Source organism: Catharus ustulatus, chromosome 10 (assembly GCF_009819885.2).
Source record: "Catharus ustulatus isolate bCatUst1 chromosome 10, bCatUst1.pri.v2, whole genome shotgun sequence".
Taxonomy (NCBI): domain Eukaryota; kingdom Metazoa; phylum Chordata; class Aves; order Passeriformes; family Turdidae; genus Catharus; species Catharus ustulatus.
Window position 1 is genome coordinate 17,247,713 of NC_046230.1, and position 12,704 is coordinate 17,260,416.

The following is a 12,704-nucleotide window of genomic DNA, read 5'->3' on the forward strand; positions in this document are numbered from 1 at the left end:
CCACTTGAGGTGGCCAGAGCTGCCAGGGCGGGGCAGCTGATGAGCTGGCATCAGTGCCAGTAGATCGTGGGCAGAGGCTGCTGGCTCTGCATGGCTCATGCAAACGAGACTCTGCCTTTGCTGGTGGCATCCTGGCACTGGGGCGGATGTGACTGTCCCTGTGCAGGCAGGTCTGTGCTTGCTGCCCTTGGGCCACAGCAAATCCTGGTGCTTTCTCAGGGCAGCTCCCTCGACCCACGCGAGGGCTGGAGCTGGAGTGGTCTGGGCTTGCCACGGCTTCGAGGAAGCTCAGCAGTGCTGGCTGTGGGAATGGCTGAGGGGCCAGCTTGTGTTTGGGAGCCAGGTAATGCTGCACCCTCAGCAGATGTGGCCTCATGGCCTTTGGAGGTGACTGACAGCAGGCAATGTGCACACTGATCTGCAGGATGAAGAATAAGGACCATGGGGCCAGTGTCTTCCACATCCTAAGTGAAGGGGCAGCATGGATGTCTGCTCAGATGTTCCTGCCAAAATGAAGGCAGAACAGAGCCTCTCCCCACCAGAACCCTGCCTGGAGACACCAGTTCTGGTCCCTTTGGATCTTTCTTCCGATTTCTGAGGGGATTCTCCAGGCAGGCAGCTCAAATGTATTGATTGGGGCTGCCATGAGAACAGCTTATTGCTCTCCAGAATTTTTTCTGGTTGAAATTCTTTGGCAAACACACCCTGAGTTTCCAGGTAACACAAGGGTGACCAAACCAGATACTCTCAGTCAGCCAGAGCCTGGGTCTGACTGTGCTATAAAACCTTGTGAGATGTCTGTGGTAACAGAAGGAGGAGGTAATAAAAGTGCCAGCTCTTGACTCTGGTCTCATGCTTTAATGTCACCCTCTAATCCACAGGCTCTGACTTATCCTGGAGGAGGTCAGGCCAGTGCTGCTCAGCACCAAGGGCTGGTCACTCCTCAGTGCTGTCGCATGGGTGAGCAGGGAATAGCAGGGAATAGCAGGGAATAGCAGGTTTGCCTTTTGCCCAACTTACAGTGCCAGGGGAGCAGGAAGAGCTCAGGGAACAGGATCCCAAAGAGCTCAGGGAACAGGACCCCAAAGAGCTTGGGGAACAGGAACCCAAAGAGCTTGGGGAACAGGATCCCAAAAAGCTCAGGGAGCAGGATCCCAAAGGGCTCAGGGAGCAGGATCCCAAAGGGCTCAGGGAACAGAATCCCAAAGGGCTCAGGGAACAGAATCCCAAAGGGCTCAGGGAACAGGATCCCAAAGAGCCCAGGGAACAGGAACCCAAAGATCTCAGGGAGCAGGATCCCAAAGGGCTCAGGGAACAGAATCCTAAAGGGCTCAGGGAACAGGAACCCAAAGAGCTCAGGGAGCAGGATCCTGGAGCCTGCTCTACTCTGCAGTGCAGGTGAGGCCACGTAGGTGTTGAAGGAGGTTTCCCATGGGGCTTTTGGAGGTACATGTGCTTACAAAGTTGTGAGTTTCCTCGGGGACAACACCAGACTCAGATTTTTACAACATTAGATCAGCTAATGTGCTTTTTTTCACTGATCTGGCTACAAATTTGGCTGAAGCTGGAGCGCTGGCCTTAGGCTGGAGCAACCCATCCCAGGAGGCTCCGCTGGCCCCAGCTGGAAGCAGATGGCTGCCAAAAACCCCAAGAATCCCAGTGGCTGCAAAGCCGGCAGGCTGCGGACAGTCCGGGGAGGGTGGCAGCACCTCCTGCCTCCCACGTCCCCGCGATGCCCAGCTCAGCCCGCGGTGCGCTCCCATCCTCACATGCTGTGCCTGGCCGGGAGGAGCCCAAGGCTGGCTGGAGGCTCCCGTTCCCCCCGGAGACCCCGGGGAGCTCCCTCCAGTGCGGGGAGCGGGGCTGGGATACCCGAACCCCACCTGGGCTCCCTGCGCCCGCCCTGCCGCGGCGGGTGCGGAGCGAGCGCTTCGCGCTGAGCCCTTCTGGGCCCCGCCGCGGCCCGTAGGCGCCGCTGCCCCGGAAGCGGACGGGGCGCTGGGACATTCAAACGGAGCGCAGCGGCCGCGGCGCCGGTGAGCGGGGCGGGGGTCGGGAGCGGGACAGGGAGCGGCACCAGGACCGGGCAGGGGAGGGCGGACAGCGGAGCCCGGCCCGGCGGCGCTCAGCCCCGGTCAGCGCTGGTCAGCGCCGCCGTGACCGGGCCCGGCAGTTCGCTGCACCGGGCCCGGCAGGAGCGCGCTGGCGGCCCGGGCCGCGCTGCCGAGGGGCGGGGGCGCCGGGCAGCAGGGGCGGCGGGCGAGGGGCTGCTCCTGGTACCGAGGGTGTGGGGGTTCTGTGCTGCTGGAGCGTTGGCTGGGGAGTTGGACACACCGCGGGGCGTGTGATGGAGGCCAGTGTGATCCTCAGAGCCAGCCGGGTGACAATAACAACAATAACAGGGGCTGTTTGTATCCTGGGCCCAGCCCAGCGAGTGTCCTCCCTCTGCGCGTCCATCCTGGCATTTCACTCGTCCTCCTCGCCGTGCCCAGGCTGGGTGGATATACCTGTACCCACCTCTGCCTAATCTCTGCTCTCTTCGGAATATTTCAATTCCTGGTTGCCCACAGAAGACTAATAATAAAACTGTAACACGTAGGGGCCTGCATCTTTTTCAGTGCTGCAGCTGACTCCTTACGTGGTTAAAGTTGTACGAATTATAGTGAAGGCAAGCTGTGAATGTTTGTTCTTTAGTGGTAAATAAAGATGACAAATTCCTATCTCCTGGGACCAAACCATTGTTTGGAGAGTAGTCTCACTGGCTTTTATAAATGTTATCTGCTTCTGTTGCATTGGCAACGGGAGAAGGTGACATTAAGAGAAAGCACTTGTAGACCTACCCGTGTGTGTTTTGTAATAGCTTGGTAGCAGGTCAGTCTATTAGAAGAGTTTAGCTATTGGCCAACACCAATGGAAAATTTTAGGAATACGAATTGCAAACCACATAAAGAATTTTTCCTATTTGTTCAGGGATTTTTAATTTTTGCTTTGCATTGTGAAGCCTGCTCACATGCGTGCTCAATTATTAAAGTAAATCCCAGTGCAAGGCGCGATGTTTCTCCACAAGGGCCGGAGCAGGCACGCTGAGGAGGAGCTGGCTCTGCAGCCCTTGGTCCCTGCTGGATAATGCCCCATTCCCAGGCAGGGTGTGCATGGAGGAGACTGCCTGGGTGCTCATCCTCTGTGCAACAGCAGTGAAAGGGAAAAGAAGGCTGAGTAAGACCAAATAAAAATTCCAAGCATGGTGGGAGTAGGGAAGCAAATATAAGTTTTACTTCTGCTGATCTCTGTATTCTGTCCTGCCAACATCCCTGTGCTTAGAGAAGGGAAGGGAGATGTTTAACGGGCAGTATCCTTTATTTAAACTTAGAGTCCAGTGCCCCACAGTTCTGGGACAGCAGAGATGACCATGAGCCCTGATATTCTTTATGTACCAGCTGGGTGAAGTTCAGCTGTTTATCTTCAAACCTGTCCTGAAGTGAAAAAGAGGCATTTTTATGAAAACACCCATAAGCCAGGAGTTGCACTGGGCTCCATTATTAAGAAATTCATATATTTGATTTTACATACAGCAAAAATCATTGCTATGTCCTGTCTGTAATTATAATTTACCTCAATGTAGCTGTGCATAATGGAGTAGATTGTTTTGCTCCAAAAGCTTAAAAGCTAGGGTACCTGAAAAAAGATTGAAAGATGCTTGATCTGCTTCAGTTTCATACTCATGCAGCAAAGGTGGAGATGTGATTCCATCAATGGAAACTGGTGCTGGATGGAGCTGCAGGCAGGGTGTCTCAGTCACTAAGAATTAGGAGCTCTTGCAAGATAATTATTACTGTGAGGGAGTTCATGGCTAAAAAGACAAGCTGAAATGGATAATCTTGGTGTTTGAAGGAACTGTCCTGTACAATGAAGTGTCAGTCACTGTGGGAGGGAGGTGACCAGCAGTGTTTGCTTTTGACAGCAACAGTGAAGTAGTTCAGTAAGGATGCAGTTGTTTTTGAGGACTCCAGGTGGGATATGACAAGATTTTCCTTCTGATAACCACTAAGCTGATGCTTATGGTACAGTCTGTCATTTGCTGCTTTAATTTTCCTGGCTTTTTCAAAGGCAAGGAAGAGCAGAGTAAAGGAATCCTGTGTATTTGGGGTGGGATAAAATCCCTGTTTTGTATGGCATGTGGGCGGGTACAGCTTATGGGCTGTGGTCACTCCTAGGTTATGGACAGGGATTTGGTGCAGGGCAGATGTTGAGTCCATTGTGAAACCCCTTCCCCACACTGCAGTGATTTACAAACCCAGAATTCCTTTTCTACAAAAAAATTACGGTTTTGTATCTTTTGGCATAATTAATATTTGACACTTTGTTTCAGGAAAATAAACCTTTTTTCCTCTGTGTCTGTTTATAACTCTGTGGAGTTTGAGTCTTTTCCTGCACTATGGATCAGCTGGGGCATGTGAGAAGTCCAGGTTCTGCCCAAAGTGCCAAGGAGGGACTGAGCAGGGCGGCTGCCCCGCAGAAGAACGCGTACACCAAGCTCGTTCAAAAGCACCACAGTGGCCGCTTCCAGTCCTACCTGAACCACATTGCACAGAAGATGCAGCTGGAAGAAGGCTTCTCCAATGACCCCAGCTTGGATATGGACCTGCCTCTGAGGAGAGGCCTGGTGAAGGATAATCCAGCCAGGAATGGGATAAACATGCACAGCTATTCACCAGTCAGAACATCTCACCTGGAACAGCCCCTGCCAGGGTTTGAGAACGATAAACCCCAAAGCGCTCTGAAAAAAAATGCCATTGTTAGTCCAGAGGGAGACTTGGAAGTGGAGGAAGACTGTTATGGGTATCAGCATGGAGCTGCATCTGGCTTGTTAAATGTGAGTGATGCCCTTGGTGGGAGAGCATCAAACAGCCTGAGACACCGAGGGGCTCTGCAGAAATCTTCTGGTTCTGATGAGAGGGAGGAGGAGGAGATGTGGAGGAAGAGACATAAGAAACGAGGCAGATGTCCTGCCAACACTGATACAGCAACTGGACACTTGTTGACTGAACAGTTTGGTGAGGATGTGCTGGCAATAAATGCCAGAAAAAATAGTCACTTGTCTCCAGGTCAAGTCCAAGGTGAGTTCACTCCAATGAATTGTTTGGTCCATTTACTTCAATTACTGTGGAATTGAATGCAATGTGTTAGTCAAGAATGAGTTAACAGAAGCCAGTCCTGCTCTGTCCAAGTTAGTCAGCCCTTGGTTACCTGTGGGTGGCTTTGTCCTGGTTTACAAGTAAGCCATGTGGCATCTGCAAATTCCTTCATGTGGAGCCAGCTCAGTGCTGGCAGGACCTAATTCCCTGGCCTAAACTCTGACTGTGGCTGTGCTGCTTCCAGGATCAGCTCAGGTCTAGAAGAGCCTAATTTTTGTGGTGTGGAGTCCAAATTAATAAGACCACTGGATCTGAGCTGACTCAGGGCACAGTCATGCTTTTCTCTGCATTGCTTCTTTGAATCTAGAGTGCTGGTTTGCTTTTGGTCGAGGTAAATCCAACACTCAGGGGCTAAGATGTCTGTGTAATAGCCAATTCCTGATAGAGAGTGTTGACTCCAGGAAATTTTGCTGTTAGTTAGAAAGAGAACACATTTTGCAGTACTAAAGTAAATGTGCCTCTTAAATATGATGTCCAAGGCGAAAAGCCTGCTTAGGGACATAAATAAAATTTTTGTTGAAATAACTCCTGAACACAGCATGAACAAGGAACCAAAACAAGACAGTTTAAATTTCATTTCTTGGTGTAATGGGTTAAAACTTTATCTGAATGTTATTTATCCTGAAACACTTTGATAGCCTGATCTTACGAGCTACTGCTGAAGGAACTCATAAATATCACCATGTTAAATTCTCTGTAACAAGTTGAAAAAAGATCGATTTCTCAGCTGGGTAAGATCAGCCTGGGGCCTATCACAACTCTTGAATTGAAAATCAAATGACTGTTTAGCTAAATCTGTCTTAAAAACTAAGCCCTAAGACTCAAGAGGGGCAAGTAATATGCTTTTTTCTGGGTTATTTTTGAGATTGTGGCAATACATAATGTGCTGAAGTTGGTAAACTTCCATGAGTTCTTGCAAGACTGATCACAGACAGAGATTTAATGCAGATTATGGTAAAACTTGCTGATGAGCTTGATTTTTGGGAGGGCTTTTTTTAATATGGTTCATTGTAACACTATTTGTTGTGCTAGCCTGTCATAATAGACTTCACTTCCTTCAGCTTTTGAAGCGTAGGAAGAGCAGATGACAGATGAAGAGTCTCAAAGACATACAGTTTATATCCAGGAAAATTGCAGGTGCCTACATGGATAAAATAAAAATAGCCTGGCTTTCGAAAGCAAACACCCCCGGTGACCTCTTGCTCTGGTTGGAAATGGGGTTGCACAAACCCTTTAAAAACTGGTTGTTTGTTTAGTGTAAACACCTAAGGCAGAACATATTGACCCTTATGTTTGACTTCCCAGGTGGAAAACTCACACTGTGGGAAAGATTATTGGAAAGTTATTTGCTCAGCAGTGACACCTTTCCTCTTCCCTCTGCATGCCTCCCTAGCCACTCTCCTGTGTAGCTGTGACTGGTTACCCTCCAGAACGCTTGCCGGGATGTGAAAACAGTTTCCTAGGGAGGAAAGAAAGAGGAAAAAATAATTATGTCAATTTGTTCAGAGAAATGTCTTTTCTGTTCGGTCTGAGTATATTTTAGGACTCTTGTTTAAGTGAAATGAAGATTTTGCAGGAGGCAAGTGCTTAGGTATAAGACCTCACACTTCACAGTATCAGATTAATATTTTCTCACTTCAAAGCTTGTATTTCTCTCTTGATGCTGATATAAGTCATATTATTTTGCATAGGCAGGTGTCTGGTTTGATCAGTTTAAATCAAGGCTTGTGAAGCTGTGATGGCAAGAATTGCTTCTGCCATAGCAGTGAGGCGTATCATCTTTTCAGGAGTGACATTTCCTCACAAATTAGCTCTCTTCAGACTGTTGTAGGCTTTTCAAAAGGCTCTTTGAGCTAATCTCAAAGGCAGGCATCTCTCTTTATACATTTCATTTCATTGTCCTCTTCTTAACAGCTCTTCAGCTCAGGCTTAGCCATGGCAGGGTTTGCAATGACCCTAAAACTGGCAGAGCTAATAGTGAAGGTAGATATAGTAAAAGGTAGATCTGTAAAAGCCCTATGAGTGCCCTGGGGCAGGCAGTAGGCAGCAAGGGACTGGTCTTTGTTTATGTCCTTTCAGTGGCAGAGTGATTTCTCTTTAGAGGATAGCAGGGGGGGTTTATGGAGCCCCAAGCAGGTACCTCTGAGCCCTGGAGCACAGTTCTGATGGTGTGTTCCTGTCTGGAGTTCCACATAGAAGCTGCTTTTCCTGACTACTGGAGGCTGTGCAGTTGAGAGAGCTGAGTGTGAATAGAACTTCATTGTCCCTTGTGTGAAATGTGACACAGTCATTAGACTGCAGGTTGGATTCACTCTATGGCATCAGCACTCTAGAATTTGAGAAAGTGAAGCTGCAGGTAGAGGAATCCCACAGTTCCTCCCTTCTGTGCCATTTTAACCTCTGCAAGGAGAATTGCTGTAAAACCTCCTGTTCTGAAGTTTCTTCCCAAACAAAACCCTATAAACCAGAAAATAATCCTAAAATGTCACTTTAAATTGTGATGCTTACAGTTTTTAATCTAATATAATTTTCCTCCTGATATCTTTCCTTAAATGCTCTAGATTCTTTGGGTGCTAAAATTTGGTTAAACTTCCTTAACAGAAAATTATCAAGTCCCTTGAGTTGTTTTGTGGTTTTGATCAAAGGCTCTTACAGTTTTTCTATTTCAATCCATAGTTAGTAATCAAAATCTTTTTTCAGACTGACTGAAGTTGCTGTCATAAAAGGGCTTAAAACCTTTTTTTGAGGACAGGAGTGCTGACTCTTCCTGCAGCGTCTGTCTGTTGCATGCTAGGAGTTGAGATTTGCATGGCTGCTGTGTGGAGCTTCAATATTTGTGATGCTTTGGCAATAAGTAGTTTAGAACAAGTGCTGTGTTTTGTTTGGAACAGCAAGATTTCAGTTGCATTTTGAGAACATGCACTGGCCATCCTGTTTTTTTGAGGGAGAATTGCTGTTTGATAGCACATTGCCAGGTCCGCTGGAAAGCCTAGAAATCAGACATCTTCAGAAAAGGACTGTCCTCCAAATGTGGAATACCATCTCCCAGCCACACTTGATTTCAGAGGATCTTGGGAGCTACAATACCTGGGAATGAAGTGGCTTTGTTGATTTTGAGACTTGGGCGGAGCAGGATGCTGGTCAAGGCTGATGGCTCTGAAATAGGTTCAGATTTTGCAGGGCTTGGATATACTGTCTCAGTCTGTATCTGTAGACAGCTTCCTTGGGAGAAACAGCTTCCCTAGGTGTTCTCCTGAGGCTTCTCTCACTAAAAACTTCATAGGTTTATGATGTGATGGAGGTATCTTGCCCATCTGTTAGGGTCAGCATGCCCCCTAAGTAGAAGCAGACAATTCCTGGGTAACAACATGCCTCATCTGAAACAGTGGAAGATTTCCACAGCCCTTTCTGATTTATCATCTGTCTGACACTTGGCATTTATTTGCCCAGCCTGTGGTACTTAACCAACTTGGGCAGCTTCCATGGAGGAGTGGTGCTGGCAAGCAGGCTGGTGTTTAGCATCAGAGCTTTAAAAACAATTGTTGCTGTTGGATGGTGGTGTTGTGCTTGTGGCTGCAATCCTGACATTTTAAAGGTTCAGGAAAGGTAAAGGAAATATCCTGGATTGGCTTTTCTGTGTGTTTGATGGGCACAGCTGCTCAAAAGATACCAGCCTTAATAAGATGGCAAAATCTCAGGTATTTTGTCTTCCCATGGTATACTGCATTATACACTGCAGTATAATTGTGTGTTTGTCTTTATTTCTCTGGGGGAACTTCGGGGGAAGAACCGCAGCTTCTGCTTTTCCTTTCTTGTAAGGCTAATTTGGGATAATGATACTTTTTAGTGGTACTTCCAATTCTTGTGTGGTGAAATTCAGTTCTGAAGAATGCTGTTATCTCCCTATCTGGCACCAGTAAACATGAGCCAGTAATCTGCTAAAGGCCACAGAATCAGCTCAAAAAATGGAGAATGTTGGTTGCTGTGGAAATCTTTAACATGTAGCTAATCTTGCCAGGTTCAATGTAACGTTCCTTAGATGACTTTAATCATAGTAATAAGATATGGGAGAGAAGGGAAAACTGGATTTACTGTATGGCCCCATCTGAGAAACACATGAAAAATAGAATGCTCCTTTCTCTAATGGTTTAGCAACGTCATCACAAACATAAATTTCTCTTGCTTTTGATAGAAAAAAATGTTGCATTCCTGAATCTTGTGCAACTAATGTTTTTGGCAACCATCAGCTATAGAATGTGAGTTAATATCTGATGTATCCTCTCTTGGGGAGATGAGATCTTGCCCTTGCAAGGACTGTGTTTTTTATGTGATCTAATAACTATCTTCCGTGCCCTTTACCAGAGCCCTGCGCACACAGTGCTGCAGCAGGAGCCCTTGCATTTGGCAGCAAAGCTCTCACCTCTGTGAATGAAGGAGCTTCCTTCACCTCCTGGTGCTCAGGTGAAAGTGTTCCTCAGTGGAAAATAGCAAGTTAACTCAGTAGAAAATAGCAGCTTGTTGCTGTTAACCTGCTATTTTTTAAACTTTTTTTTTTCTACTCACTAACCCCCATTATGTAGTGCAGGTAGCTATGCCTGGTAGTGTGGTGTTGGTCCTAGTAAAATAATAGGCTCATAGGAGAATTGATTTTTAATTAATTTTAAATATTTTCTTTCATGTGTCTTGTCATCAGTTTATTTACAAGGGTTCTGTTGAGCTCTTCAGTGTCAGTTTCTTGCAAGATCAGGATTTTGATGCCAAAGGTGTGAGCCTGGATGTTAGTGTGTGAACTTAATTAAATCTCAGCGCATGTGCAATGGTTTAAAACCAGTTTAGTCAAACTAATTAAATGCAGCAATAAATTTAGAATTGTTACCAACAGGTGTGTCTGGTTCTTGCAATGTCACGTCCTGACCCTGTGCTGTTTAATATGTCCGTCAGTCATCAGGAAGAAAATATATAAGTAGGATTGAAAAGGTTTTTTTGATGACTTGCAGAGTATTGAATAGTGGGGGTAGTCACTGGCAGCCATCTGGATCCCTTGGTGGACTGGGAGCAGGCAAAACAAATCCATTTATCAGATTGCCAGCACAGAGCCGTGATAGCAGTGTGAGGAACCCGGTGTGGGAAGCAACAGCTTGGAAAAAAGTTTTGAGCTCTTGATGGATTAATCAGCTGAACGTCCTCCTGTGAAATGCAGCCAAAAGAGTAATGTATGAGCATGGGAATTGGAAGATGGAGTATGGACTCTGGGTGTCTTTGGCATGGCAGCAGAGCAGCTTCTGGAGTGTTGTATCCTGTGGTGATGCCCTCAGTCTGAGGCGGATGGTGATGAATTGATGAATACTCAGAGGACAGCCAATAGGGAAGATTAAAACACTGAGATTGTGGGTGAATGATTTGAGGAACCCTGCTTTGGTTATCGCAGAGATGCTTGGGGGAGGGGAGTTTTCAGTAAATTGCCTACATGGGGAACAGATGTTCAATAATAGGGTACTCAGTTGAGCAGATTATGATATAATGCATTTGAGGCTAAACAAATCCAGGCTTGAAATACAGCACAATTTAGCAGTGAGGGTGAATGACCATTGGAACAGTTTTACCAAGGCTCGTGGTATGTGGACTGTCACCAGCACATTTAAAAGCCCTGATAACAATTTCCACCCCTGAAAAACGCTGTCATTCAAACAGGAATTAATTTGTAAAAACCCACTGTCCTCTGCTGTCAGATGTGGCCTGTTATTCAGGTAATGTCAAAGTGTCTCCTTCACCATGGATATACAGGTAGGTAGGACAGGTTCTCTGCAGCTGAATTCAGTGGCTCTTGTGGTTCCTCTCTAGCCTGTGCTGCCTTCCTCTACAACTCTGCTCCTGCCTCTCCTGTCCCGAATGCTGCTGCCCATCTTTTGCCCTCCCACCCAAATCCCCTGCTAACCAGCACCATTAAATTCTGTGGGCTGCATGTCCTGAACTCCCTCTTGTGGGGAAAGCCAAGCTGTGGAGAATTGAGACTTGGCTGGGGCTGGGTGGAAAACAAAATGTTGTGATCTATTGCATAAAATAATGTCCTCTGTGACAAAAATAAAAATTTCCAGGGTGCTGAAGGAAAATGTCAACACTAGCAGCTGCAGCCCACAGATGTATGGGGCATGTCCTGCCTTGGAGAATATTCCAGGCTCTCTGCAAATAAAAACCAGCGGCCAAAATGTGGTTTTGTTCAGTTTGTACGTTTTTAGGCATTTCCCCCCATTCTACTAGGGATTGTGATTTATGTACCTACTGCACTGAGTGGATAGTATGGGGAATGGTTCATCAGCAGAAGAACATATTCAGCAGCACCTTGGGTTACCTCAGGATATGTAGGAATCTGAGGGCAGTTCTTTGATTTCTTCAGCTGCTAATGTCTTCTAGTATGTTAGCACCTCCTGTCAGGTATTTTGCTTTTCAAAGCCTCTTAGCTGCCTCTGTTCTTTGAGCAACTTGCTTCTCTCAAACTACTGAAACCCAGAAAAATCAAAGACAGAACTTCCATAATATTGTGTTTCTTGAAGTTTTGAAGAAGCTTTTTCACAGTGTAGTTGCTTGATAAAACAAAGAGCAAAAGGTATTGTGGAAGATGTTTAGGGAAGATGGAAGGATGAGGGGGGATGGAAGCAGCCCTTACCCACATCCCGAGGCAGGAATGGAAGCCTGGAGGAGTGCAGTCATCAGGCGGAGTAGGTAGTGAGGAGGTCACGAGCAGGGTGGAGCAGGTTCACAGAGAGTCCTGAAAACCAAAAGAGATGTACCCCCTCCCTGACAACACCACTGTGCTGCTGCACACAGCTGGAGCACAGTAACTATTTTGATAAACTTTTAGTCTATTGCTACTAAATGAGTTTCGTCACCAGCCCTTCGTTCAGAGCCCGGAATGGTATCTTTGGCTCTTGCACTCCTGTAGTATTCCTACAACACAAACCCTGCTGAGGAATTGAATAAAACTTCAATTACTGTCTGAAGTCAAAAGCCTGCAAGCATGAGGATGCTTGGAAGTGTTTTGGAAGTGTTAGCATGGTGTTGTGAGCACATGATCTTGGCGGTCAGGAGCAGTTTCCACAGCATTGTTTTCAGCAGCAGAAAGAATCCATTGTGCATTTTTTCTTCAGTTTTTCAAAGCCTAGGCTCTCTCTGAAAGCCAAAGTCAGCAAGAACATTTTCCCTAGTTCCATATTGAAATCTGGGGACATGCAGCACAAGAGTTTTTAATAAGTATGTACAACTTAAAGCAAAAGAGCAGTGGCAATATGTGCCTTTGACCATATGTGTGCTTCGCACCTCATTTTCATGAGTCTGGAACTGAGCATCTGTCTCTGCTCCCAACTTCCCTCAATATCCATGGACATGCCACTTTTTTGCTACTTTCATTTCTTAGTAGAAGTGTTTCTTCCTCAGTGCTTAATTCTAAAAATGTTGGATATCTGAATCTTTTATGATCAGCTGCAGTGGCACAGTCACTTCCAAAGGCAGCTC

At 46.6% G+C, this 12,704-nt stretch overlaps 1 protein-coding gene across 2 annotated transcripts in view; it reads left to right on the top strand.

The window, feature by feature from the left end:
- Nucleotides 1–1,975: 1,975 nt before the first annotated feature.
- The window catches only part of DIS3L2 (DIS3 like 3'-5' exoribonuclease 2), a 180,868-nt gene continuing 170,139 nt past the window's right edge, over nucleotides 1,976–12,704 (top strand). Inside the window, exons 1-2 of one of the 2 annotated variants that reach the window (XM_033069041.1) lie at nucleotides 1,976–2,036; nucleotides 4,370–5,117. In XM_033069041.1, the coding sequence (XP_032924932.1) occupies nucleotides 4,436–5,117 (682 nt within the window). In that variant the 5' untranslated portion in view covers nucleotides 1,976–2,036; nucleotides 4,370–4,435. Of the gene's footprint in view, nucleotides 2,037–4,369; nucleotides 5,118–12,704 lie in introns of those variants that run through there. The other variant, XM_033069042.1, reaches the window with a different exon arrangement.